Here is a 26229-nt window from a genome sequence, read left to right on the forward strand (position 1 = left end):
GCTTAAGATTCTTTCCCAGCTGGGACATAACCTGGAAGATTGGCAGGAAGTCAAAGCACCCGTATGAAACCTGCAGTATGGGTGGGCACGGAAGCCAGGGGGCTGAGGCATTGCTTTATCTGTAAGGGAGCATAAACTTGGGTCTACAGGAGCTTGAGCCGAACAGAACCGTGTGCCACCTTGTTGGGGCTGAGCTGTGGGTACAGAAACAAGCCCAGTGAGGGGGGTGCAGGCCAGCACAGCGCTGAGTCCTGTCTTTAATGAGAATGTGAAACTTTTGCCTATTGTGAGTTTTTGGCATTCACCCTGACTTCTTAAAATACAGAGCTATAATAGGATACATATGGATTACAGTAGCTGACAGCCCTCAGACTGCACCCTGAGACGTACCTTCCTCCTCAGATCTAATGCTGGTTGTGTGAGGCTGTGGAAAGTTCTTTCTAGACTGTGGTGACCCAGTCAATGGGGTTGTCACATTCACTTGACTACAGAGAAAACCATGTGGGCATCTCAGGTCTGACTTTCACCCATTCACGATCATTAGGGTCTCAGGACCAAAGGTCAAACTGCAGAACTCCCACACTGGACAGGGGAGAGGATTGGGAAGGGTCAGAAGAAGGGGGAAGTGTCCTGAACGGTGCCCCTGCAAGCCAGGAGCACCAGGAGTTTCTGTTCCAGCCCAGGAGTCAGAGGCAACTAGAGGGTCTCCAGAGCATGCCCTTCTGATGCCTTGATTTCCAAGTTTCACCTCTAGCCCCCGCCCCAAGTTCTGGGAATGCTGCCATGGTAGCCTTGGGAAATAATGATACTAAATAATGATGTACACAATGCTAAATAGTAATGTTCCTAATTCATGATGTGAACCAGAAGTAAAATCACTCAAAATTGTGACCTGGGTGCTGGTAGGAGGGGACTTTGGGAAGGAGCATGATCTTGACAGGATCTTGTGGGTGTGCTTGGGATACAGTTTGAATGACCTTTGGGGGTGGTGGAGAAAGGGCTGGGAAGGGATTCAGGGCCCAGGGGTCCATAGTAGTAACCCTGTGTTGATCTCAGTGTAGAATTTGGGGATATTGAACAACCCACTCAGAAAATGTGAAATTCTACCAAAAAATTTGCTTTCTTTTCTATCTATCTATTTATTTATCTATTATTTATTTATTTATTTCTAGAATAAACATGGCCTGGAGGATTCCTGGGTCCTAATCCTCAGTTTTCTGATAAATATAGCAAGTGCTCTATTTTTGGGCAAATCTCAGAACGGTTAATGGAGTGATAGATATACCCAAAGAGAGTGATGTCACATATGTACAGTGAAAGTGATGTATTTGAGTATTAAATGCTTTGAAAATAACTATAAAAATTCTCTTTTTAAAAAATTGTCTTGTGACTATATTAGGGGCAAAATCAAATCAATTTATTCTTAACACAAAAACTTTATTTGGGCTTCATTTTTGGTAGAAATCACAGTCTTAGGTGAAGGAGGAAAGCTGTTCTGGCAAAAGCTCACAGAAAATTTAAGTTCTGAATAAAGTACGAGATGTGCTGACAATCCATTAGGCGATGAAGCCCATTCAGGCAAATTGAAAATATTCTGGTTCTCTCTGGGTTTGTGGCTGGTTTTAATTTTTAAAAAGCACCACATTCAATATAATTAGTTTACCTTATATTGACCCTTTTAAAAATTACATAATGCATTCATTGTAGGTAGAGGTTTTACCTCTAGTATTGGAGGTGGAAAATATTGAAGTCTAGATACCAATGAGCTAAATGTTCATTTCTAGGGAGAGTTTCTGAGACTGTGTTGAAAGGGGAACAGAATCTGGAGCAGAGTGTTCTGTTTATTAATGAAAATTCAAAAGTGCTCTGAATTTACTCCATGATATCTGAGCACCATTTTGTACGGCATTCCTCTCTACTCTTATTTTTCCATATCCTATTCCCTGTCAGGTAAAATTATACATGCATCATTGCTTCTGTTCAGTCATTGACACAGATACCCACAATAAAAGCAAAAGATAAATGTTTCATTCATGTGGGTATTAAGACCACAAAGGCCACTGGCACTAGGACCTGCTCTGAGAAAAACCAGGTTCTTAGGATTTACAAGTTCTTATCTTCATATTTTTGTTTCTATGTACTTATTTAATATAAGCAGATAACACAATGTCATAAAGAGTGAGGGTCAGAGAGGTGGCCCAAAGGTTTGACTACATGCTGTGTGCGTAGGAGGCCCGGGTTCAATCCCTGACACCATCTGGTCCCCTGGTCCTTTTCTCTCCTCTCCTTCCCTTTCCTCCCCTGCCCTCTTCTTCCCCTCCCCCTCCTCTACTCCTCCCTCTCACTTCCTCGTCTCTTCATTCCCCATGTCTTCTTCCTGCCCTCCTCTCCTCTTTCATCTTCTTTCCCCTCATCCCTCTTCTATTCTGCTCCCTCTCCCTCCTTCCTGCTCTCCTCCTTTCTTCCCTCTCTACCCTTGCTCATCACCAGGGCCAAGTCACCTTAGACAGTGGCCTCCAGACACAGACACTCTCTAGTACCTAGCCCCACCTTCACCTTACCCGGGCTCTCGCACCTTCCTTCTCTGGACCTTCAAGTAACGGAGGGCAGTGATCCTTCTTGCTGAGTGCCTGTTGCATCTAGCAGCTGTCAGCCAATAAGTACCAAGGCACATGATTCATTCCACCTCCTGGTCTACCATGCGCTTATGTTCCTCAGGGAACTAAATCCATGGCAAGTTGTCTGACAGAGCTGGTGGTCTTGCTGAGAGTCGACTTCTTTTGAGGACCTGCCAAGCTGAATGGCCTCGATTTTGTTTTTCCACCTCCTGTGAGTTCAGCAGACGTCTCCCTTCTGGGGTGCTGGAGACTAACAATCCAGGAAAGGGGTGCCCACCTGCTCATGGGAAACAGCTGGGAGATTTGGAAGCTCTTGGTAGCCACTTGGACCCCCAAAGTGTGAGTCTGACGAGAGCTGCATTGGCATAGATTTTTATTGTGTTATTCTTTCAAACATGACATTTTCAAGTCGGCCAAGGTCAAGAGCAGAGTGAAGGTGTCAGTCCACCTGTGGACTTTGTGTTGCTTGCCAGAGCCGAAGGGCGCAGAGAGACAAAGGAAGGCTTCACAGAGGGAAGAGCTCACCTTTTGATTGGGCTGTGGAGGTTTTCTCCCATTTCAAATTCAGGGGCTTCTCAGAGTCCTATGGCAGAAGAAGCCTTCAGAGTGCTGAAGCTCCACTCTGGAGGGAATCAGATGTCCTAATGGGTGTAAAATTAAACAGGATAAACTGTGCTGTTTCCTTGTTTCTCCAGTCGCAATAGTATACAAACGAGCTACTTCCCCTTACCCTCTGACTTCAAACATGAGGACTAAAGAGCTGGCTTTGGCTCAAGAAGACTCTTAAAGGGGCCAGAGTGTTCAAACGATAGGGGTGTTGTGGACAGTGAGTGAGTCAAGGTGCAGTTCAGGAATTTTAAAATAATCTGTTTGAGGCTCTTTGCAAAGTAATCCATTCCCACTCATGCCGCCCGCTCTGTGCTCCCCATCTTTGTGTATTCTGGGAGAATGTTTCAGAAGATAAAGCAGAGAAGCCCCAATCTGATACAGAGAAGAGATTATTTGGTACCAAGGTGATACTGTGTCCCCTGACAGTGGGAAAAGAAACCACCTAAACAGGCAGTTTAAACTAGGAATGTAAGGGCAAAGAGATGGTATGGGGTTAGGGTGTTTGCCTTGAACAGGGAGGACCTGGGTTTGATCTCCAACACAGAAGGTGGTCCTGGAGCACCACTAGGAGTGATCCACACACAGATGGTATAACCCCAATACAAAAGCAAAACAGGAAAGCAAACCAGGAGTTTAGCTCCCACCCCAACCGCAGTGTAAGCCTCAGTGGAGCACAGAGAACTGGAGCTTGGCCAGGTGTGATCAGATTTGCCAAAACCAAGAGGGAACAAAAAAGAATCCCCAAGTTGCAGGAAAGGGGAAAAGGATGTATAAGAACAAGTCAAAGTGTCTGGGTCATTTCATCTAGACAAAAATGACAGTGGGGTGATTGGGAGGGGTGCATTTGGTTCATTTCCTGTTTTTGTTTTTGTTTTTTGCCGGGAATCTGGTTCCTTACACTGGAGGAAGAGAAGGTGGATGATGGCAGGAAGTCCCCCTATATTCTGGCACCTCTCTAGCACCTATTTAGACCCCCATCTCTGGGTTTCCATGGGGACATTATGGGGATTGTACAGGAGGACAAGGTGTTGCCTGGGGAATGCTTCAGAGAATCACAGCCACTCTAGGCTTGATGGGGACTGGCAGGTTGCTATCAGCTTCTGCGATGATGCTGAGGAGATGCCATAGGACACTATAGTGCAGTAGTTCTTAGCCATATAAATATTTGAAGGTGGTGATTGGAAGGGGCCAGAGTCAAGGAGAGGCTGAGAATCAACCAATATGGGAGGACTCTGGGCTCATCTGAGGGCAGCTGGTGGGTAGCCTCTCTCAGGGAGCTTCCAGCCTAAGAAGCACAACACCATGTGACAGTAGGAGACTAGCAGGCAGCAAGACGCTTGAGAAGCTAGAATCGTTAAGGAGCCTCTAGACTAGACGACCTGAAAGAGAGGGACGGAAATTCATGTGGCTATTTTGTAAAACAATATGGAACTTCCTTAAGAAACTACTGCCCATGGAATCCGAAGCCCAGGGGCAGGCCCATGCAAAGATACCTAAAGCATCCAGGTCACAGTCACAGCCACTCCTGAAGGTCATTGTTTCTTTTTTTTTCTTTTTTCTTTTTTTTGTGCAACAGCTAAAATGTGGAAGCAAACACAGAGGCCACCCACAAATGATGGAAAAGAAGATATGGTTTGTTTCTACAACAATCTTTTACAGCTAGAACGGACATAGAGATTTTAACATTCGCTGCAAAATAGCTGGAATGTAAGGTGGTTAGGCAAAGCGGAGTCAGTCAGAGGGTAAAGACAAGCATTACACGATCTCACCTATGTTGTAAAAGGTAAATATATTGTAAAATAAAATTGAACCAAACAAAGCTAAACAAAAGACAAGTCAGTGGACAGTGACAATAGAATTAAGGTTACCTGGGGGCACGGGACTAGGAGCCAGAGCAAAGTTGAGGGTGGAAACAGAAAACATTTTGTAAGTGAGTAGAGAGGGGCATTCCACATTAGGTGTGCAGAGTCGAGATGCAAACCTAGGAAGACAATAGCTGCTATATTGAAAAGTGAAAAAGGCTGGATTTAACCCACAGCCTACAGAAAATGAGACTAACTGGGTCCTACATCTTCTCAAAGCAGAGTTCCTGTCAGCTGAGCGAATGGTGGTGCCATGATTTACTTAGACACCACAGCTATTGTGGAGAGATAGTTGACATCTGTAACTCTGGATTTCAAGATACTGTAGGTGAGCCTCCTATAATCAGGCGAAGGGAATATGAACAGAAACTTCAGCTTCCCAGAAAAAAAGAACATTTGAGATGGAAACAGCAGCTCTGCTCTGAATTTTCAGTCTGCCAGACGAAGCTCCTGGGGGAGTTCAGACGGACATGCCAGCCCCCTTCATCCTGTGATCCAGTTTCTCCAACCCAGATCTCTCTCTCTCTCTCTTTCTCTCTCTCTCTCTCTCTCTCTCTCTCTCTCTCTCTCTCTCTCACACACACACACACACACACACACACACAACCACTCACATCCCCCCCCAAGTTCACACCCCTCCATCTCCCCTGGGCCCTGGGAAGCTGGGGCAGGATGGAGGAAGGTGGGCGGCTGGAAAGTGTCTCCTGGAGGGGTCTGGAATGAGCAGAGGCACATTTTATGTAACCTGGGGAGTTTGGGAAGGCTAAAAGAAGGAGGAAGAAGATCTGATTCACATTTTATAAAGGATATCCGATTAAATTACTACTGAAAGCAGAAAAACATGTTTCCAGTCCAGTAGGAAGGAATTCCTAATAAGGAACGTCCTTTCCATATGGGGGACACCACAGATGGCCCTGGTATCGCCAACCCCGGCCTCTTGATCAGAGTCTGGTAGAAAAGGGTGACAGGTAGCCCTTGACTACCAGGGTCCTGGTCCCCCGTACCCCGGCCCTGTTTCTGTCTGTTCAGGAGGTTGTTGAAACAAGGGAAACACTTGGAGCAGCCTTTCTGGAAGATTCCTTCCACACAGTGCTGAGGAAAGCGGGCAGGAAGGGCTGAAGGTGGGAGAGCCCGCGTGGAAGCTCGGCCACTGCTCCCAGGAGGGTAGCAGGCTTGGAGCTTCTGCTCCTCTAGTTCCGTCCCACCCACCTCGTACTTGGCCCGACCTGTCCCCGGCCGGGTGTGCTGCAGGCCCAGGTTCGCATGGTGGTCATTGATCAGAGGGACGCTTGCACCCCAGATGATCACTATTAGCAGCCTCAGCACCCAGCAAAGGGATCTGCGTCCCAGAGAAGAGAACCTCAGGTCCTTTTTTATTTTTGTGACAGTTTTGGATCTTGCTGTGCTGCCTCCTGACTCCTGGTGCGAGCCCCCTGCTTTGGGTTCTGTTGACCAGCGCCAGCACCCTAAGATGGGGCCTGAGGGTGTTGGTGACTCCATCCCCGACTGGAAATGGCAAGCACCCCGCCTCCCACTCTGCGTCTCAGGGCGCCCAAGGGGGCTCTTCTCTGGACCCTCCTGCGGGCAGCGGCGGAAGCCCGGAGACGCGAGGACACGCGTGCGGACACCCCTGAGCTGGGTCCCGCCGGGCCCCCTCCGACCAGGACCGGGAGCTACGGGGACGCTATGACGAGGGGGGGCCTGGCGCGCGCCCGGGACAGAGTGGGCGGCCGCGGCAGGTGAGCCCCGGCTGGGTCCCGGCCGCGGGGCGCTTCGGAGGGGACCCAGAGACCGGGGCGTCGCGAGCGAGGGTGGGGCGGGGTGCGGAGAGGCGCGCCCCGGGAGCGCTCGGGGGGGGGAGCGGGGGGGGGGGGAGACGGCGAGCTCCGAAAGCGGCGCGAAAGGAGAGGGCGAGCGGGGCAGGGAGAGGCACCCGAGGATCCCCACGACCGCGCACCCCCCTGCTCGGGGCGCGGGGGGCCGGGCCCGGGGAGACGCACAAAGACATGCGGAGCGGCGCCGAGCCCGGCGCGCGCACAAAGACGCGGGGCGCACGGCTGCTCCGGCTGCACCCAGCGCCCCCGCGCCGCGCCCCCCGGGGCAGGGCCAGCGCCGAGCCCGGGGCGGAGCGCGCGCGGCGGCGGCGGCGGCGGCGGCGGGCGGTGGGCGCTGGACCCCGGGCGCCCGCGCTGTCGGGGGGACCCGGGCCGGCCGCGGGTGCGCGCGGGGGCGGCGGCGCCGGAGCCCAACTTGGCCTCGGCCTCGCCCTGGGCCCAGCCCGCCGCTGTCCCCTCCTTCCCGCGATTCCGTGGCTCCGCGCTGCCCCCCCCCGCACCCCCTCCCGCGTCCAGCCCCGTGCTCCCCACCTTGGAAAACAAAGCCGGGGAAAATGCCCGGAGCTGCAGCTCGGAGCTCGCAGCCCGACTCGGCATAAGAAGTGAGTACAATGGCCTGCTGGGGGCTCCATCCCGGATGCGTGCCCAGGGGCGGGCGGGGACGGGGCTCCGGCCGCCCCGCGCCCCGCGGGGAACACCCCCCCACACCCCGAGCCGCTGGGGCCCGAGACGAGACCCGAGCCCCCCGCTGCGCTCCAAGCCGACGGCCTGACCGTGCCCCCTCCGCTGCGCCCGCGGGGGTGCTGGCCAGCCCGACTGCCAGGCGAAGCGCTGCGCTCCCCGCTGCTTTCCTCTGCTCGCGGGGGCGGGGGGCTTCGGCTGTGCGGGATGGGAGGGCGGGCGGCCGTTTCCCGGGGTCCGCTCTCGGGAGTCACCCGCAGGCAGGGCGCCGGGTGCCCGGGTCACACTTGTTGCCCGTTGCGTGGCTGGCGGGACGAGCGGTGGTGCTGAAACGAGACGGTGCCTGCGGCCAGGCAGGGCAGGCGCGGCCAGATCTGGGGCCGCGGCGAGGGGTTCCGAGGCGGCGGAGTGGTGCAGGGGCCAGGAGGGACGGTGCCGGGCGCGTGTGGAACGGGCGAGCCCGGTTCCCTGGCTAAGGAGCTGGACCAGCCACGCTCGGCCCGCGGCAGCGACCTGCAGCTGGTGAGCCCGAGCTGCCCCGCGTCCCTCCCCACAGAGAGGCCGTCTCGTTGGTGAATTGCGGCGACTTCCCAGGTTTTCCGCCACATCTGTCCCTCGAACGTGCAATAGATCGATTTCTGCAAACTGAAAAATAAGGCAAAGGCTTGGAAACAAGCAAACCCATCCGGAACCAGACAGCGCTGTATTGAATGCAGAAAGAATCTATGTAGGCATTTATAGACTGAATCCACGTCCCCTTCTCCCAAAGGCATAGCACGATAATGCCTCAACCCGGCCCGGGGACTGGGGCGCCCCTCGGTAAACAATCTGGGTGTTTCTCAGTTCTGCAGACCGTAGAACACTGAGGTGCAGAATCAGAAATTTGTGAGCACAGGGAAACGGGTAGCAGACGCTTGGAAAGCCTCCCTCAGAGGGAGAACCAGGAGCTTCTGTGTGATTTTCTGTTATTTTTATGCCCAAGATGGAGAGATGTCTTAATTTTAGATTATGACTTTTTTTTTTACTCAGACTTTCTAAGCGGGGGTGGGGGGTAGGCAGTCAAGGACAGTGAATTTAACTGTCATCAGCATTTTTTTTTAAATGAATACACTGAAAATGGTTCTGTAGGGTTGTAAATTTTTAGGAAGCAGGAGAGAGGGTGGAGGGGATGGCGGGTGCATGCGCATAGCTGTTGGTATGTTGGTGTTAGGTAGCAGGTTGAACCCTCAGAAGAAGCCTGTGTATGGAATCAGCTCGGAGCCACAGGTAGTTAACCTCTTCATGCTTCTGACTTCATCTCTTCCAAGTTAGGGCACTTGGAGCTTTGCTGGTTGTGTGTTCTGGGTTATCTGCCATCATTTTTCAGTTCTCAAGTCTGACGCTTCCAATAGCTGGACCTCTGCAGATTTCAGGAGTAACCCCCACAGCAGCAGTCCCACGTGAAACTCACATTGGTGGGATCAGGATAAGGAACGATTCCATTGAGAACTGACCTTCTTCATTCCATTCTCATCTTCAAATATTTTCAGCTGTCTGTCTGGTATTGGGTGCAATTCATAGAGATTTATAATTATTTATTCCACAATGTCTTTTCATTTGGGTTATGAATTTATAAATCCTGTATGTGTGCTGTAGGCTACAACCAGGTTCTCATTATGGACTTAAATCCAGAGCTCTTGGTTGAGTTGGTGTTTTTTGCTTATTTTTTTTTAAGTCCCATATTGTATTTTTCAGCCATTCTCTTAACCCTTTTGGTTCCATACTGCTCTTCCACTGAAATATTCTGCTAGCAAATGATTTGGAAAGCTCATATTGCTTGTATTTTTCTAAAAGAAGATCCATTAATGATATTTTTGAGTAGCTGAGATGAATAATAAATGGATCAGAACCACCTTGGGGTCCAGGGAAATTTGTTAGAGACACACAAACCTGGCCTAATGGAGCACTTAGCTTTATACTGAGCATGTGAGGTCTAAGGTGCGAGACAAAGTTTTAATTGTATTTTTCTTAGTAAGAGTCATTGTTGAAATGGAAAATATGCCATAGGAAGCTGCACAGGGTTGTGCCAACATTAGTGAGTGATACTTTTGCTTCTTTCTAAACATATCAGACATTAAATAAGGAACCTTGAAGAATGCTTAATTCTATGTTCATTTAGGAGAAGGAGTAAAGAGAAATGTCAGGACACTTGAGCAGTTTATTTATCATTATATTTGGCCAAAAAATGAACCATGCTTTCCTTTGAACCACTTTCAAATCACAAACTTGCTTATAATACAGTTCCTTTACTTGATGACATTTTAAAATTAGAAATAATGTACTGTATGGTGACGCTTATAGAAATAAGTGTTATGTTCTTGAGAACAGGAATCAGCTCATTTTATTATATTTGTTATATTTATTATATGACTGTCTAGTTTTGGGACTATTGACACTTAAGAGTAAACTAAGTCTTGGTTGATGACATGGTGGACAGGTAAAATTGGAGAAATTATTTAGGATGAGCTCAGACACTTTATTCATTGACTCAAGTGTTCAAGTCCACCTCATGTTTCTTTCCTCCCATGTGGAACCCCAATAGCAGCCTAGAATTGAGACCCAGCCCCTTTCTGGAGCCCTTTATAATCAGAGTCTAGGCAGAAATTGTACATCCTTGCCTGGCCCGGCATCCTTTCTTTCTAATCCTTTTCCTCTGTCCTTATCAGTGGCGGCACCAGATTTGCTGGATCCTAAATCTGCAGCTCAGAACTCCAAACCAAGGCTCTCATTTTCCACAAAACCCACAGTGCTTGCTTCCCGGGTGGAGAGTGACACAGCCATTAATGTGATGAAATGGAAGACGGTCTCCACGATTTTTCTGGTGGTGGTCCTCTACCTGATCATCGGCGCCACGGTGTTCAAAGCCCTGGAGCAGCCTCATGAGAGTTCACAGAGGACGACCATCGTGATCCAGAAACAGACCTTTATTTCCCAACATGCCTGCGTCAACTCAACAGAACTGGATGAGCTTATCCAGGTAATGGCTCCAGGGAGCCACTGCCACTCTATTTCCAACTTGCCGATGCAAAGAGTGAGCGCAAGGGACCATTTAGCCCAGTCCTGGGTGGTTGTGGGCCCTATTTCACTTTGATCCTTTGTGGGAAACTCTGGGTTCTTGCCTCCTATGTGTACTCCTTCTGCCACATTTTTCCTTTCCATCTCTCTCCACCTCCCCCTGACCTCCACTGTTTCATCTTTTCTCTTGCTGTCTTCATTTCTTTTCTGTGGTCTACTTTGCTTTCTCTTTGTTTTGTCACAGACCAACCAGGGGACTGCACATGGACATGGGGTTACCTGCTGAGGACCCTTTTGGTTACATGGTTGTTGCTGACTGTGACATGGGGTATGCTCTGTGCAGAAGCAGAGGAGGTGGGAAGGTTTGTGGCTTCATGTCTGTGCTGTCACAGAATGATTTGCCTCGAACCGGGCATCCTTTATGGTTAACAAGTGATAGTTGATTATTGTCTATCCCTCTGATAACTGCCTTGTTTAGGTATTTAGGGTAAAGTGATCGTTGCTTCTCTAAGGCCCATTGGAAAGGGCCCATAATAATATGTTCTAAAAGCAGAACATTTTCCACATTCTACTATAACATGGAAACAATAGATTATTGGAATAAAAACCAATTTAGTTTCAAGGGATTTTATAATAGCAGAGCAGTACCCTTATGAAAACATTTTATTTCAAAGGTGAATTCCAGAGTGATTAAAAAAATCCTTGTTAGCATCCTTGAAGATGATGATATCATGGTAATTATTTTTCATAAAAGAATCTGCAGGGCAAACTGAGAACCTTGTTCTAGAAGAACATCTTAGAATTTTTTTTCAAGGAGAGATCTGTCTGGTTGCTGAAGATATTTCAATTGTAGACATGTTTATTTTCCTAGAGAACCTGCTTTTCTCACCTAATTTGACTTTCAGTGGATAGAAACTGAGTCTTTTGGGAGCATAGCTCTTTCTTCTGTCTGCCTTTGCTTTACTTACATGAGTTGGAATTATAGCTTGAAGGAAGAAATTATTGTTGGTTGGAACCCATTTTCTTAATCTCATACCTTTTCTCTTACTTTCTTTTGCCTTAGGCCCCCTTCCCCTAATCTTCCCATGGAAACATACAGACTCTTTTAGTCACATTTTGCTGAGGGTTTTGCAAGGAAAGGACTCTATGCTCACTTAAATGCAGCTTCAGATAGATGCTTTTCCCCTTCTGCCTTCAGTTTTGAAAAGGTTCTACAAAGAGATGCACAGGGAACCTGAGAGAGGTCACAGACTCCCAGGCTGCCACCATAAAACTGATATTGCAATAAAGCGAGTCAGAACATTTTTTTTGGTCCCCCTCACCTACCCACCCCCATGCATATAAAAGTGGTACTTACATGATATCATTGTCTGTTACATGTTCAATGGCAAATGCCTTTAGAAAGCAGTGGAAAAACCTTAATAAAAACACTTTGTTGTCTATAATGTTCACTTCAGAGCCTTTGGAAGAGCACTGATGACTTGCTCCCTAGATGACCACAGGCTTCACATTGTAAAGAACAGTCTGTTCACAACGCCCCTAAGGGGAGTCACATAAAAGAGCTATGCCTGAACATGGAATTCTCTACCCTTTTGAGAGGATAGAGACATTTTCAGCATAATAGCAAAGTTTCCCACCCGTGTCCCTGTCCCCAGCATCCCTTGGTCTGGTCCTCCAGTCTTGCTGCCTCTTTGCTCTCACTTGTCTTGCACAATCCTAAGAAGCACTAGAACCTTGAAGAGTTCCTGCTTCCTTTGGGTTCGATGACACACTGTCTTGGAAGCAGCATGAAGTATTGTAAGTGTGCAAACTTTGCATCAGGTGGGCTGTTTGAAATTCCAGTTGAAATTTCAAACAGCCTGCTAGGAGTGATTGTTTGGACCAGCATTTATCAGGACTGGATGCCATATTTCCCTGTGTGTCTCCAGGATACTACAAACGGGGCCTAGGTGAAAATGCATGAATAAGGGGAAAGTTGCAGCACCCGACTAGGGGGCCAGCTGGTAGGATAGGGGGGCATTGGAGAGAAATAAGGTCAGAAGGGGACCAGAGTTTAGAAAAATTGATGTAGACCAGTGGTCATCAATCACTGGTCCAAGAGCTGTGCTGGCCCCTGGGTATAGAAAGGTGGAAAACCAATGGTTTACTGCTGTGGCTGCAACTGCCGGAAAGCTGCCATTGCAGAGTACAAAAATTGAAGAACACTGCTCCAGTACGCAAGCCCCCAGCTAACTTAGGCAATCCCTTTCCAGAAAAAAAGGTGCCCAGTATCTCCTGGAATTCGCTTTCTTTAAGCAAACAAACAGAAGCTCCCCAGTTTTGCCCACGGCAATTCCTGCTCCACTCTCCCAACTCTCCTGAATCTCTGGCTTTGGGAAATGCTTATCCAGAACAAATCATTCTCCTCTTTCCAAGTCTTAAATGATCTCTTGGGAAAGAGGAAAAAATAGCAGCGAGGGCATCTGTGAAGAGGAAGGTTAATCCGTGTAAAGAAGGTCAAGTGGACAGGAGGGAGAGACGGCTCTGCTGTCGTTGGCTTTAAAAAAAATTATTATTATTGAATAGGAGAGTCTGATCTTGGGGGCTGATTCTTACCTCTGAAGGGAGTGGGCAGTGGGTCAGGGAAACAAGTGCCTGGAATTTGAGAACAGAATGGGAGGGAACTCAAGGCCACCTGGGAGCTGGTCTTCTCGCTCAGGGCTCCTCGCTCAGATTCCAATTGTGAAAATAACAAAAAGGTAGTTGGGAGTGGGAACATCTGAGCGGTGACACCTGGTCACCACGGGTCACGGTGTCTGTTTAGCTCTTGAGTTTGTGGCCGTACCTGTGGTGCTCAGGACTTACTCCCAGCCATGCTTAGGGAGGGTATGTGGTGCCAGGGATGGGGCCATGGTTGGCCGTGTGCAAGGCAAAGCCTCCACTCCACTTGCAGCCGCCCATGGTGTTTGGAAGGGACTAGGGCACAGCTCAAGATAGGACCTAACTGTTTGCTTTCTGCTCCACAGGGCAGTTCACTTTACCTTACCCAGTATTCACTGCTGATTGAATACTTCCACTGGAAATTGTTAGCATTTTTGTGCTTACTCGGTTCTTTTGATACACAAGTTGTCCATTATGTCATTTTCCTTGTAACCCTATTTTTAATAAGTTATTTTTTCTCTATTTGCCTATAATTTCTTCAGATAAAAAAGGTCTTGAAGCATAGCTTCAAGTATCCAGATTAAGGGTTAAAGCAGGAGATAGGCCAATGATTCAGTAATCGCTTACTAGAATTTGACTTCATTCATACAATTCTCATCTATTTCCAAGTATTTTACAACCTCTGTTCACTCCATTCCATTAGTCCTTAAGTCCTCATCAGTATGTTTTATTTGTTTTGGGGTCACACCTCTCTGCTCAGGGTTTACTCCTGGCCCTGTCTTCAGGTATCAGTCCTGACGATGCTTGGGGTACCAGATGTAGTGCTTGGAGTCAAACCAGGTTGGCTATCTCTCGACCTTTTAAGTGCTGATCTTGACTCTGCTCCCCAGGCAATTGAAAAGAAACAGATATCAAGATAAAGTGATAGTGGCAGTGTGGGGCTTGGGACACTTTCATTCTTAAATATTTATTGCTTTTAAGTAACATGTTAGTACTAAAGACTCACATGAAAACATTTAAGCTTTAAAGTGGTGAGTCCCATAAACAGTGGCACACAACAGAGGGTACACAGTTACTGAGTACCTTCACACATCTCATGTGGCTCAACCACCTGTCAACTCACCTTAGCATGGCAGTTAATTTGTTTGGAAACAGAGGCAAAGTGAGCTATCATTTTCTAAGAGCATACAGTGGTCAGGTTGTCCCCCAGGCCAAATGGACAGGAGTCATTATCCCCACTCTCATTGATTGCCTTCAAGGCAGTCTGATAAGCAGTATACTGTGCTACATGGCTTTGAATATAATGGCTCTTAATTTGGACTTTTCAGTGGTAGGGATGCACATGATGCAGCACAGTGCTGTGTTTGGCTAGAGAGCATTTGAGCCAGAGTTCAGTGTTCTTTGTGGCCACGTGCTGGTCCTCATGTGTAAGGCTGAGTATAGGGAGAGGCGGGCTTCCCGAGCTGCACCTGGTCTACAGTCTAGTTGCTTCCAGGTTGGCTGCATCAACTCTGGATTGAAACCTAAGGCCAAATTGACGAACTGTTTACTTTGATAATCAAATTACCTCTGGGGGAAATTGACTTTTGTTTTCTCATTTGAGTTTCCCCTGTGCCTCCTAAGTGTGTGTGTGTTTGGGAGGGGCGTGAGGGGCGTGTATAAGGGAGGTGTTATACCTATTGTAGGGGAGAAGAAATGGACACACTTATCAAGGACGTGTCTCTGCCGTTGGAGTCATCTAACTAAGAGCTCGGTTCCTTCTGTTCGCTTTGTCTTGCTGCTTCCTGCCCTGCCATTGTTGGACACCTCCATCGACTTGATCTCTATGCTGGGTTTTCAGCCAAAGAAAACGATGGAAAAAAACCTGCCCACTCTCAAGTCACTTGCTCCTTCAAAGTCAAGTAGAGGAGACTGCTGAGAACACACTACACAGTGGAAGTACTTAAGACTGAAGCTGGAGGAGTGGTCGGAGATTAACCCATTCTTGGGAGTCAGGAAGGTGAAGAGTCCAGGGAAGCAGAAACTGGATTTCGAGTATGGAGCAGAGTGCTTTTGGCAGGGGGCAGGAGACCCATGTATGTGCTGGGCATGGTTATCTGCAGTCACTCGATCACTGGGGTGCAACAGCCAAGGAAGTCAGGGGCCCTCCCGGGCCTTCTAAGGGGTGGGCTGGACTTACCTTGTTAGAAAAGAAAAATGTCCTGTGGATACATGGTTAGTCCCAGGAGACACCTGGAGCTCTAGGCCTTTCCAGGTGCCCGTGAACTAAACCTTTTCAAAAGAAGTGTTTATATGCATGTTTATTGCAGCCCTAGTTCCAATTGCCCAGATCTGGAAACAGTCTGTGTGCCCAGTGGCAGATGGGTAGATGGGGATGTGTCCTGTATGCATCAGGAACTCTATACAACTATGCAAAAGATGAAATCTTACCTTTGTGACAACATGGATGAAACTGTAGGGTTGATGTGAAGTGAAATAAGTCCAAAAGAGAAAGGAACAACACTGTCTGGTCTTGTTCATATGGGATATGGAGGAGCAAAGTCAGGGAGTAAATGAAACCGATGGGTGCCAGCCCTGGACTTCAGATGCAGAACTAAGATCAGCAGAGAGACTTAGGAAAAGGGCTTGGGAGAGTGAGGAGGCTAGTCCCTGTGGAGTAGAGGCATAGGGTGGTATGTTGGGGTGTGGTAACGCATTTCTTTGAAGAGCATGAGATTGTATTTGCAAAAAAACAATCATGTCAAATAATGTTTCCTCAATTAAAAGAACTTTGAAGGGCTGAAGAGATAGTGCAGTGGGTAGGCACTTGCACACACCCAACCCAGTTTGATCCCTAATATCCCTATGGTGCCTGAGCACCACCAGTGTTTTTTTTCTTCTTAGGTCACACCCTGCGATGTTCAGGGGTTACTCCTAGCTCTGCACTGAGGAATTACTCCTGGCGGTGCTCATAGGACCATTATGGGATGCTGGGAATCGAACCTGGGTTGGCTTTGTGCAAGGCAAATGCCTTACCTGCTGTGCTATCGCTCCAGCCCCACCAGTATTTCTTGAGGGCAGTATCAGGAGTAACTGAGCATTGCTGGGTGTGGCCCCAAACAAAACAAAACAAAACAAAAAACCAAAGTTAATTAAAATTATGTTTATTTTAAAAAGAAGTGTTTTGTATTCATTCTATAAACATGCGTTCATTAAAAAAATGTCTTGAATTTCTACTCAGTGCGTTGTCCTAGGTACTGAAATTTACTGGTATGTAAAGCAGATGATAATTTGGCCTCTGTGAGCTTACCTGGTAAAGGATTCCAAAAACGGGATCCCTGTGTGAGAGAGGAGAATTTCAGCCACGTGATGACTGAAGGCACAGGGAGAGAGATTAGGAAGTGTGGGCTAATGGGTGGAGTACAATTTATTTGACCTAGAGTCAGGTGGGAGCTTTTGGTGATGAGGTGTCTTTCGGTCAAGGATGTGTGGAACCAGCCAAGTGGGCTCTGGACAGTGACTCTGAAATCAGACCCACAGGGCCACTCTGGAGGGAATGAGCCCCGCAGACCTGCCCACATTGGAGTAGTAGCAATCCTGGAAGGAGATAGGAGGAGAGACGGCAGATGGGTAATGGGGGCCAAGATCAGATCTCCAGCCTGGGCACCTGGGCCAAGCTTTGCTCATGGTAAGTTGTTGTTGTGTCTATGTGCTCTTGGCAGGGCTCTGAGGCACAGCAGGAAGTCCTGCGACTCTGGACACAAAATGTGCACATGGGGAAAATGAGCACAATTACGAGGCCACAGTGAGCAACACGAAAGTGATGCTTAAATTGGTGTGGTTGGGCATGGTTCAGACTGAGGTGTGACCAGGTGAGATCAGTTGGAAAGGTGATTGTTATCTGGAAGGAGGCGGAGCAGAGGGGTGGGTGGCAAGGACATGCTCAAATTATTTGGCTTCTGGAGGATTCCAGGGTTCTAACCCCCTTTTTTTTGCTTTTCAGCATTCACCAAATAGGAATAAATTCTTGTACAAAATAGGGGCAATGTGAAGAAGAAAGAAGGTATCCAAAACCCCTATTCTAAGCTGGCCTAAATCTTCCCTATCTCTGCACAGCTCTGAGAAGTCTCCTTACATATGTCTGTATGTCCACCCAGAATCTTCCATTGTTTATAGTTCTCCATCTTTATTGATTTGTATTTTATTTTTGATTTATAACACTATTTATAATGTTTCTCATGGACATAATTCTAACACCATACCGATTACCCACAATCTTCCATTTATGTGTTAACAACTCTTCAGTTATTGCCCATTTCTCCTCTTTTAGGGCAAATTTTCCCCTCAGAAGAATTTTATTGGTGGTTGTCATCTAAAAACACAGGTTTTTTTTTTTTGCCACAGACTTCCTAGTTTAATCATTCCTAGAGTTTCTGGACCTTAATAGCATTTATAGTGCTGGTTTTAAGACCAAGATGATGGTGATTGTGTTTATTTATTTGCTTATCAAAACATTTCTTTAAAGAAAACCCCTGTCATGGAAAAAGGCATAGAAACATTATTTGAAGAAAGAGTCTCAGTCCCCTCTGGACCCTCAGTTTTATTATCAGTATCAGAATTATTTTCATTTAACTTTAACTGTTCATCTGCTTTGTTTATTTATATTGCTCCTATGAGTGAAATCATCCAACATTTGTCTTTTTGCTTCTAATTTACTTCTTTTTGCATAACCCCTTGGAGTTGCTTCCATTTAGTTGTAGGTAGAAAACTTCCATCGATTTTAAATTTTAAATAGCTGAATAATATTCCACTTTGTGTCTGTACTGCATACTTTCTATCCATCCTCTATAATTGTACTCTAGATGGTCTCCACGTCTTCTCTATTGTGATTGACGGACATGGTGGTCCGCTACTCCATTAGCATTTCTGGCAAGGTCATTTATTGAGGATGAATTCCTCTAACTTCTGTCTATAGAGCTGTTTACCCCTTTATCAATTTTGGTAATATACTAGCAGTTTATAGTCTACATTAGTGAGTGGATATTTACTTTTATTTCAGCACTTTAAGAATACGATGTTGTTCTTTTCTGGCTTGAAGATTTTGCCGTGGAATCTGCACCTCATTTTACAGAGGTTTCTTTTGTAATATACCTTTTTCTTCCGATTCTTTAATCTTTGCTAATTAGCTTCAGTTATACTGCTTCAGTACTGTTGGGAAGTTTATTTGTTTGGAACTCTTGAACCTCTTAGATGGAGATGTCTGGTTTCTTCCCCAAGTCAGGGCAATTCTTATCTTTAATTACTTCAAATAAGATTATTATGTCTTTCTCTCTCTCTTCTCCTCTTGGAACCTGTTTGAAGTGGCTGTTGTTTCTGTTGATGTTACCCATATGCTGTTATTTTATTTCTTAAATTTTTCTCTCCTCTGTTTGGGTGCTTTCTTTTCAACTTGCTGATTCTATCTGCCACTTTTTTTGTCTGCTGTTGGACCACATATTGTGTTTTTTTTAAATTGTGTTAATTTCTTTATGAAGAGCTCAAGTATTTTCTCTAGCCTTACAGTTCTCATTTTGTAATTGGCTGTTCTTGTTTTACTTTTTTAAAATTTCAGTAAGCCAAGACTGTTACTTTGAATTCTTCTTCCGTAAGTTGTCTTGTCCTGTTTCATTTAGATCTTTCTCTGGGGTTCTTTTGGTCCCCTGGTGTGTGGCATGTTTCTTTCTCTTCATTTTGATTCAAATGATGTGCTAATTTCTATGGGTTGGATTAAACAGCTTTCCTTCAGTCCTTGGGTTGGCCTAAGGCTGACAGTGGTGCCAGGGTTGGTTTGTGTTTGTTCGGGATGCTGGGGTATCTTCTACCCTTAGAAATAGCACCTATTAGACATAGATGCTTCTGCCTTTTTGGTTGATGACAGCTTTAGGGGAGTGGGAAGCAGAGAAATTGGTGTCAGAGAGTAACAAGAGTTCTAACCTTCCTAGGGGCTGGGAGCTTGAGTTGGGGAGATTGGTGTTCCCACCTCTGGGTCAGTTCCTCAGAGTGTTCCCTTAGCCCAAGAGGTTACCCTTGACCCTGAGTGTAGCCCACCTCTGTCTGCAGGCTTTGATACCTGTGTTTTTCCCAGTGGTGTGGGTGTGGGTGGGATCAGAGGGGACAGAGGGTCAGGGGAGGGCTGTGGACTGAGACTTGGACAGGTTGCTGGGGTGGTGACTTCTGGGGGCCTGTGTACACTGGCTGGAGTTGTAGTTTTTAAAAGTTTCTGACAATGTTCCCTGATGGATATTGGCAGCCAAAATGTAATGTTTTCTGGATGCAGTCTGCTCCTTGTGATACTTGTTTGGGATTTGTGAAGGCTATTGTGTCTTTTAAGGTGATGTTTAGAAAAGGAAGGTGGGTAAAATATTTAAATACCCTGTGGTCCTCTGGCCACACTGTTTATTTGATAGTAAGTAATGTAAGGAGGAAACTAAAAATATTAAAGTATTGACTGAGGAATTTAAGTATAGTCTGTCTGAGAGTGTAGAAGAATAAAGCCAGAGGCATTGCAAAAGAGAGCAACTCTGGAAAACTGATGGTGTTTCTTTTCTGCCACTCAACTGGGACCCTTTGGCATGAATTTATTGATATAGCTGATGGATCCACTCAATCCTATTTTATAATTAATTAAGCAATACCCAAGTAATTTAGGTCATATATCTGTAAGAGGATGAAATATTTTCTCTAGTTATTTTTCTGACTTTAATTTTAGGAGCATTTGAATAACTTGACTGAATCATCTATCTGGCTGTGTCAGGCCTACTTTGACAGTGATACCAAAGGATATTCAAAATCAGTGTCATAGTTTCCTATAAAATTAGTTTAAAAAGGATGGTTTACCTGGAGGATCTTGACATTATGAAAAATCTTTTATGGGGGCCACTATTCATAAGGTTAATGAACATAAATGGTCTGAATTTAACCACATTTCATCATGTACCTCTCTGGAGATCAGTATTTCACTTTCATTCAATAAAGCATTTCATTTGATCTTTAATAAAATTCATCCTTTAAGTTTTAAGTCATTTGCCTACTGCATTTTGTGAACTATGTCACATGGAGGGACATTGACTGTTTTTCATCTTTACCTCATCACACCTAGGTTTGCTCTCATCTTCTCATGCTTTATGTCCAGTGGTAGGAGTCTTAGATTTTTGCCTTTCTAGTGTCTTTATTTTTAATCTCTACTTTGCCACATATAGTTTTTCCTTGATTTACTTTTTCATTTTGCAAACAACTCTCTGCTCAGTTAAAACACTGATGAGTACCAACTGGAACTGTGGCAGTATTCCAGAGACAAGGAATCATAATATAGTACAGTAGTGACTTTCTACTTGAATTCTTTTTTCCTCTTTATTTGCTGTTTCATTTCTAGTAGCTGTCAGGTGGTGCCAGTATCGGATGTGTTGCCTCCGTTTAGTGCTTCCCGAGGTGAGTGCGGTGCTTGTGAAGCCTCTTGGTTATTGGAAAGGTTGAACTGGACAGTCCAGGTGATTTTATTTGACACCCATTGTTCACTATACAGGGATAAGCCTTAACCCTCATCTCGTGTGCCTTTTTACCCAAGTTTGTGAGATTTAAAAAAATAAATTGGACACTGCATTTCTGAGTCTTGAAGATCTTAGTGATATTTCTACTTTATATTTCTCTTAGTGTTAAAAATTGCAAAAAAGATACCTAGATTTATACATATACCTTCAGATTATTACCACACCTATACTTTTTAATAATTATTAGATCTGTAAACAAATATATTCGACATACTCACTTTTGTAAGGAATTAATTTTGATCAATCCTCAGTAGATGATCTTCATATGACTACATTCATTTTGTTAACTGACTTCTCTCTCTGTCCCTCTGTAACCCCTTTGAATACCTATTTGATTGACAGAAAAAAAGTTTCTCTATGCAAGCAGACACTGTGGCATGACTCCAGGGTTGTATCAAGGAACATTTCAATGAAAAGGAGCTTAATGCTTACATCTTCTTACATTTTCCAGCTCTAGGTTTCTACACAGTTTATTAACTGCCGTCAAGTTCCTTTCCTTCAATGGCTCATCTCTCCTTGTTTTACTAGAATTCATTAAGAGGAGTGTGAGAATTCATCAAAAACACATAATTGCTAAAACACATTCCTTTTGGGGCTCAGGGAAAATTCTCCTTTCCTGCCCTGTTGGTCACATGCTCTAAAAGGTGGTTGAAATTATTGGATGAAAGCGGAAACTAAAAATCTACACACACCTATTTCCATGCATGGTATGTGCTTTCTATCTCAGGGTGAGACCAGAGGCACCTGGAGAGTGTGTCTGTGGATTGTGTGTGAAGAAGCATCGTTTGTGTCCAGGTGGCCATACTGGTGCTGGCCACAGAGGGGACTGCCTCTTGTCTCCACATTTGACATTCTTAGTTAGAGAAAGGCTTGGAGGTAGCCTAAGAGATCTCCACCCATGGTTCTGTGCTCTGTTCCCAGAACGGTGACAGTGTGGTACTATGTTTACCATGGAACCAACTGAGAAGAGTCCAAATGAACTGGAAAGTGAAGCATAATAATTTGGTGACGTAGGATACTTCTATTTTATTTTGCATGGGGAGTAACAGGAAGGTATTATTTTTTCAAGTGTCCATGAGGCTGCTTACAAATATTTTGCCACTGAACTCCTTGTTTCAGACTGCAGCAGACCATCCAGAATAAAGGTGTTTCTTGAGCAAAGAAATAAACAGTGACTAGAACAAATTCTTCTTAGCCTTGACTGCACAGCTGGCTTTGGTGATTATACTTCTTTGAGATGAAATAAACCTTTTGCTGTTAGCTTGACAATTACAAAGAATTTTAGGCACATGTTCTTGTCCCACTAGAATTTGGGAATGTTTCTTAACTATCTGGTTTGCTCTTGGTTCTCCAAAGGGATCAGGAGGTAGCAACAACTTTTTCAGTATAAGCAGAGATCATCAAGTGCAGCAAAAAGAAATAGAGTTGTCTCTAGTTGCTAATAAGGAAAAATTAGTAATATGAAATTGCATTTTATCATTGGTCAAAACAGCATAAGTTTTTGAGGCAAAATATCACTCACATAATTTTGTTAATGTAAAATTTTTTGGACATCTGGATCCCACTGACCATGCTGAGCTCTCTTGATCCTTGTCTGGCATACCCTTGTATTTGTTCAGCGCTCACTTAGCTTTTATAGAATGAGGAGGGACCTTTGGGGTGAAGAGCTGCTCATTGCAAGTAGGACCTCCTTAAAAATGCACAACTCCTTGTATTAGATATTCATTTTGCATTGACTAGTTTTTGAAAGTCAGGGTCCTTAGCCTGGGGCGTGTGTAATCAACCTGGAACTGATCTGACAAGTTCCCTCCTGGACTTGCCAGGCAGGTACTGATGGAGAGTGACTCAAAATAAACAAGTAGGACTCTGAATGGGGTGATTTCAGAAAGTGCAAATGTTCTGAAGATTGAAGAGTGGGAGCTTGATGTGGGAGGGAAGCTGTTCTAGAAGGGTGGTGTCCAGACAGGTAACTTTTAGAAGTGAGAAAAGGAAGGCCAGGTTGGGGTAAGGGAACCAGTGTGGAAAGTTTTGCAGGGAAAGTATTTCAGACAGAAAGGTGGCAGAGGTTAAAGAGCAAGCGTGCTCTTGAAAACTAGAACCAGACACTGCCTGGTTTCTTTGCCTATGTGGATTCTAGATGCTGGGAAGCAGGTGAGGGATAGACAGACTTTGATAAACAGTCTGGATCTTATGCACAACAGGAAGTCAGCAGGTAAGAAATTTTAGAAAGAAATAGATGTTGACATCATGCTTGGGCTGGGCAAATAACACGGTGATTTTCTAGGGGGCATCTTGGATTGGATATCTGGGAAACGTTAGTGGAAGAATGTTAAAGCAAGTTGGTTTTGTGAAGAATTTTAAATGAGGGCTTGGAAGGGACTAATAGGAGGGCTGATTTGTCTGTAGAAGAGAGCTGTTCTGGAAGGGATGGAGAACAAGAGGAAGCAGGCAGTGGATGTATTTCTAGGGGAGATGCAGGGAAAGGCAGAGGTTACTGAGAGCTCTTAACCTAATATTAGATATTATTTTCAGTGAGTTTAATATTTCTAGAGTATATTTAATTTTTGGAACTTTTTAATTGTATTTCAGTCAATCCTTTCCATCACTCCAACCCCTGTCTGTCTCTATGGCAGGTGCTGCTGCTGCTGCTCCTCCTCCTCCTCTTCTTCCACTTCTTCTTCTTCTTCTTCTTCTTCTTCTTCTTCTTCTTCTTCTTCTTCTTCTTCTTCTTCTTCTTCTTCTTCTTCTTCTTCTTCTTCTTCTTCTTCTTCTTCTTCTTCTTCTTCTTCTTCTTCTTCTTCTTCTTCTTCTTCTTCTTCTTCTTCTTCTTCTTCTTCTTCTTCTTCTTCTTCTTCTTCTTCTTCTTCTTCTTCTTCTTCTTCTTCTTCTTCTTCTTCTTCTTCTTCTTCTTCTTCTTCTTCTTCTTCTTCTTCTTCTTCTTCTTCTTCTTCTTCTTCTTCTTCTTCTTCTTCTTCTTCTTCTTCTTCTTCTTCTTCTTCTTCTTCTTCTTCTTCTTCTTCTTCCTCCTTCCTTTCCTCCTCCTCCTCCTCCTTCCTCTCTCTCTCTCTCTCTCTCTCTCTCTCCCCCTGCCCTTCAGCATTGTGATATTGTGATTTGCAATATTGATACTGAAAGGTTATCAATAATATCCCTTTACCTACTTTTAACTTTCAGTTCTTGTCCAGTGTGATCATTCTCAGCTATTATGTCATACTGGTCTCTTCTCTATCTTACCTACCCTCAGCTCCACACACACTTGTGGTTAGTTCCAACCATTAACCAGTCCGCCTAACCCCTATTTTCCCTGGACATGGATATTAGTCTACTACATATATTTTTATATACCACAAATGAATGCAGTCATTCTGTATCTGAGCCTCTCCTTCTGACTCGTTTCACTCAGCATGATACTTTCCATGTCCATCCATTTACAGATAAATTTCATGACTTCATTTTTCCTGACAGCTGCATAGTGTTCCAGTGTGTAGATGTGCCATAGTTTATTTATCCATTCATCTGTTCTTGGGCACTTAGGTTATTTTCAGACTCTGGCTATGGTGAATAGTGCTGCAATAAATATAGGTGGACAGATGGTGTTTCTACTGTGTGTCTTTGGGTCCCCAGGGTATATTCCCAGAATTTCTGGGTCAGATGAGAACTCAACTTCTAGTTTTTTGAGAAACATCCATATTGTTTTCCAAAAAGATTGGACCAGTCAGCATTCCCACCAGCAGTGAAGGAGAGCCCCTTTCTCTTCACATCTAGGCCAACACCGGCTATTTTTGTTCTTTTGCATGTGTGCCAGTCTCTGTGGTGTGAGATGATATCTCCCTGATGATTAGTGATGAAAAGCATTTTTTCATGTACCTTTTTTGCCATTCAAATTTCTTCTTTGAGAAAGTTTCTGTTCATTTCATCTCTCCATTTTCTGATGGGATTGTATGTATTTTTCTTATATAGTTCAACTAGTGCTTTGTATATCCTTGATATTAATCCCTTATCAGAAGGGTATTGGGTGAATATCCTTTCCCATTCCATATGCAGTCTTTGTATCCTGGTCACTGTTTCTTTTGAGGTGCAGAAGCTTCTTAGTTTAAGAGAGTCCCATTTGTTTATCTCTGCTTCCATTTGCTTGGTCAGTGGAGCTTCACCTTTGAAGATTTAGCTTCAATATTGTGGAGGGTTTTGCCGACCTTTTCAGTGTAAATTATGGATTCTGGTCTGATGTTCAGGTCTTTAATCCATTGTGATCTGACTTTTATGCATGGTGTTGGGTAAAAGTTTGAGCCCATTTTTTTTTGCATGTAGCTGTCCAGTTTTCTCAGCACTTGTTAAAGAAGCTCTCCTTGCTCTGCTTCATTTTTCTTACTTCCTTATCAAAGACTAAATGATCATATATTTGAGGGTGTGTGTAAGGAAGTTCAGCCCTATTTGATTGCCCTGTGGATCTGTCTTTATTCCAATACTATGCTGTTTTAATTACTACAGCTTTGTAGTACAGTTTGAAGTTAGAAAAGGTGATGCCCCCATCTTTTTTTCTCCCGGGAATTGCTTTAGCTGTTTGTGGGTGCTTATTGTTCCATATGAATTTCAGGAGTGTTTGATAAATTATTTTTTTTCTTTTTGGGTCACACCCAGTGATGCTCAGGGGTTACTCCTGGCTCTGTACTCAGGAATCACTCCTGGAAGTGCTTGGGGGACTGTATAGGATGCTGGGAATCAAACCTGATTGACTGGGAGCAAGGCAAACATCCTACCTGCTGTGCTATCACTCCAGCCCCGGTGTTTGATCAATTTCTTTGAAAGATGTCATGAATATCTTTGTAGGGATGGCATTGAATCTGTATAATGCTTTGGGGAATATTTCCATTTTGAGAATGTTAATACTCTCAATCCATGAGCAGGGGATGTGTTTCCATTTCCTCATGTCCTCCTTTATTTATAGAAGTAGAGTTTTGTAGTTTTCTTTGTTCAGGTTCTTCACCTCCTTAGTTAAGCTGATTCTGAAGTACTTGAGGCATGATTGTGAATGGGATTTTTTTTCCATTTAATTTCTTCTCTCTCATTATTTGCACATAGGAAATCCATGGACTTTTGGGTATTGGTTTTATAGCCTATGACTTTACTATACAAGTCTATTGTTTCTAGGAGTTTCTTGGTAGAGGCTTTAGGGTTCTCTAAGTATAGTATCACATCATCTGCAAGTAGTGAGAGCTTGATTTCTTCCTTTCCTATCTGGATGCCCTTAATATATTTTTCTGGCCTAACTGCTATGGCAAGTATTACTCTCTCTATATTATATATATTTCTATATTCAAGTCTATATTTAATAGAAGGGGCAAGAGTGGGTATCTTTGTCTTGTCC

General features: G+C 45.0%; 1 protein-coding gene across 3 annotated transcripts in view; it reads left to right on the top strand.

The window, feature by feature from the left end:
* Nucleotides 1-26229, top strand: part of KCNK2 (potassium two pore domain channel subfamily K member 2) — a 214529-nt gene that overhangs the window by 67000 nt on the left and 121300 nt on the right. The window contains exons 1-2 of one of the 3 annotated variants that reach the window (XM_004613007.2): nt 7250-7526; nt 10311-10621. In XM_004613007.2, coding sequence (XP_004613064.1) covers nt 7526; nt 10311-10621 — 312 coding nt within the window. In that variant the 5' untranslated portion in view covers nt 7250-7525. Of the gene's footprint in view, nt 1-7249; nt 7527-7880; nt 8128-10310; nt 10622-26229 lie in introns of those variants that run through there. The other 2 variants (XM_055144842.1, XM_055144841.1) reach the window with 2 other exon arrangements.

This window comes from Sorex araneus, chromosome 7 (assembly GCF_027595985.1).
Source record: "Sorex araneus isolate mSorAra2 chromosome 7, mSorAra2.pri, whole genome shotgun sequence".
In the NCBI taxonomy this organism is placed as follows: domain Eukaryota; kingdom Metazoa; phylum Chordata; class Mammalia; order Eulipotyphla; family Soricidae; genus Sorex; species Sorex araneus.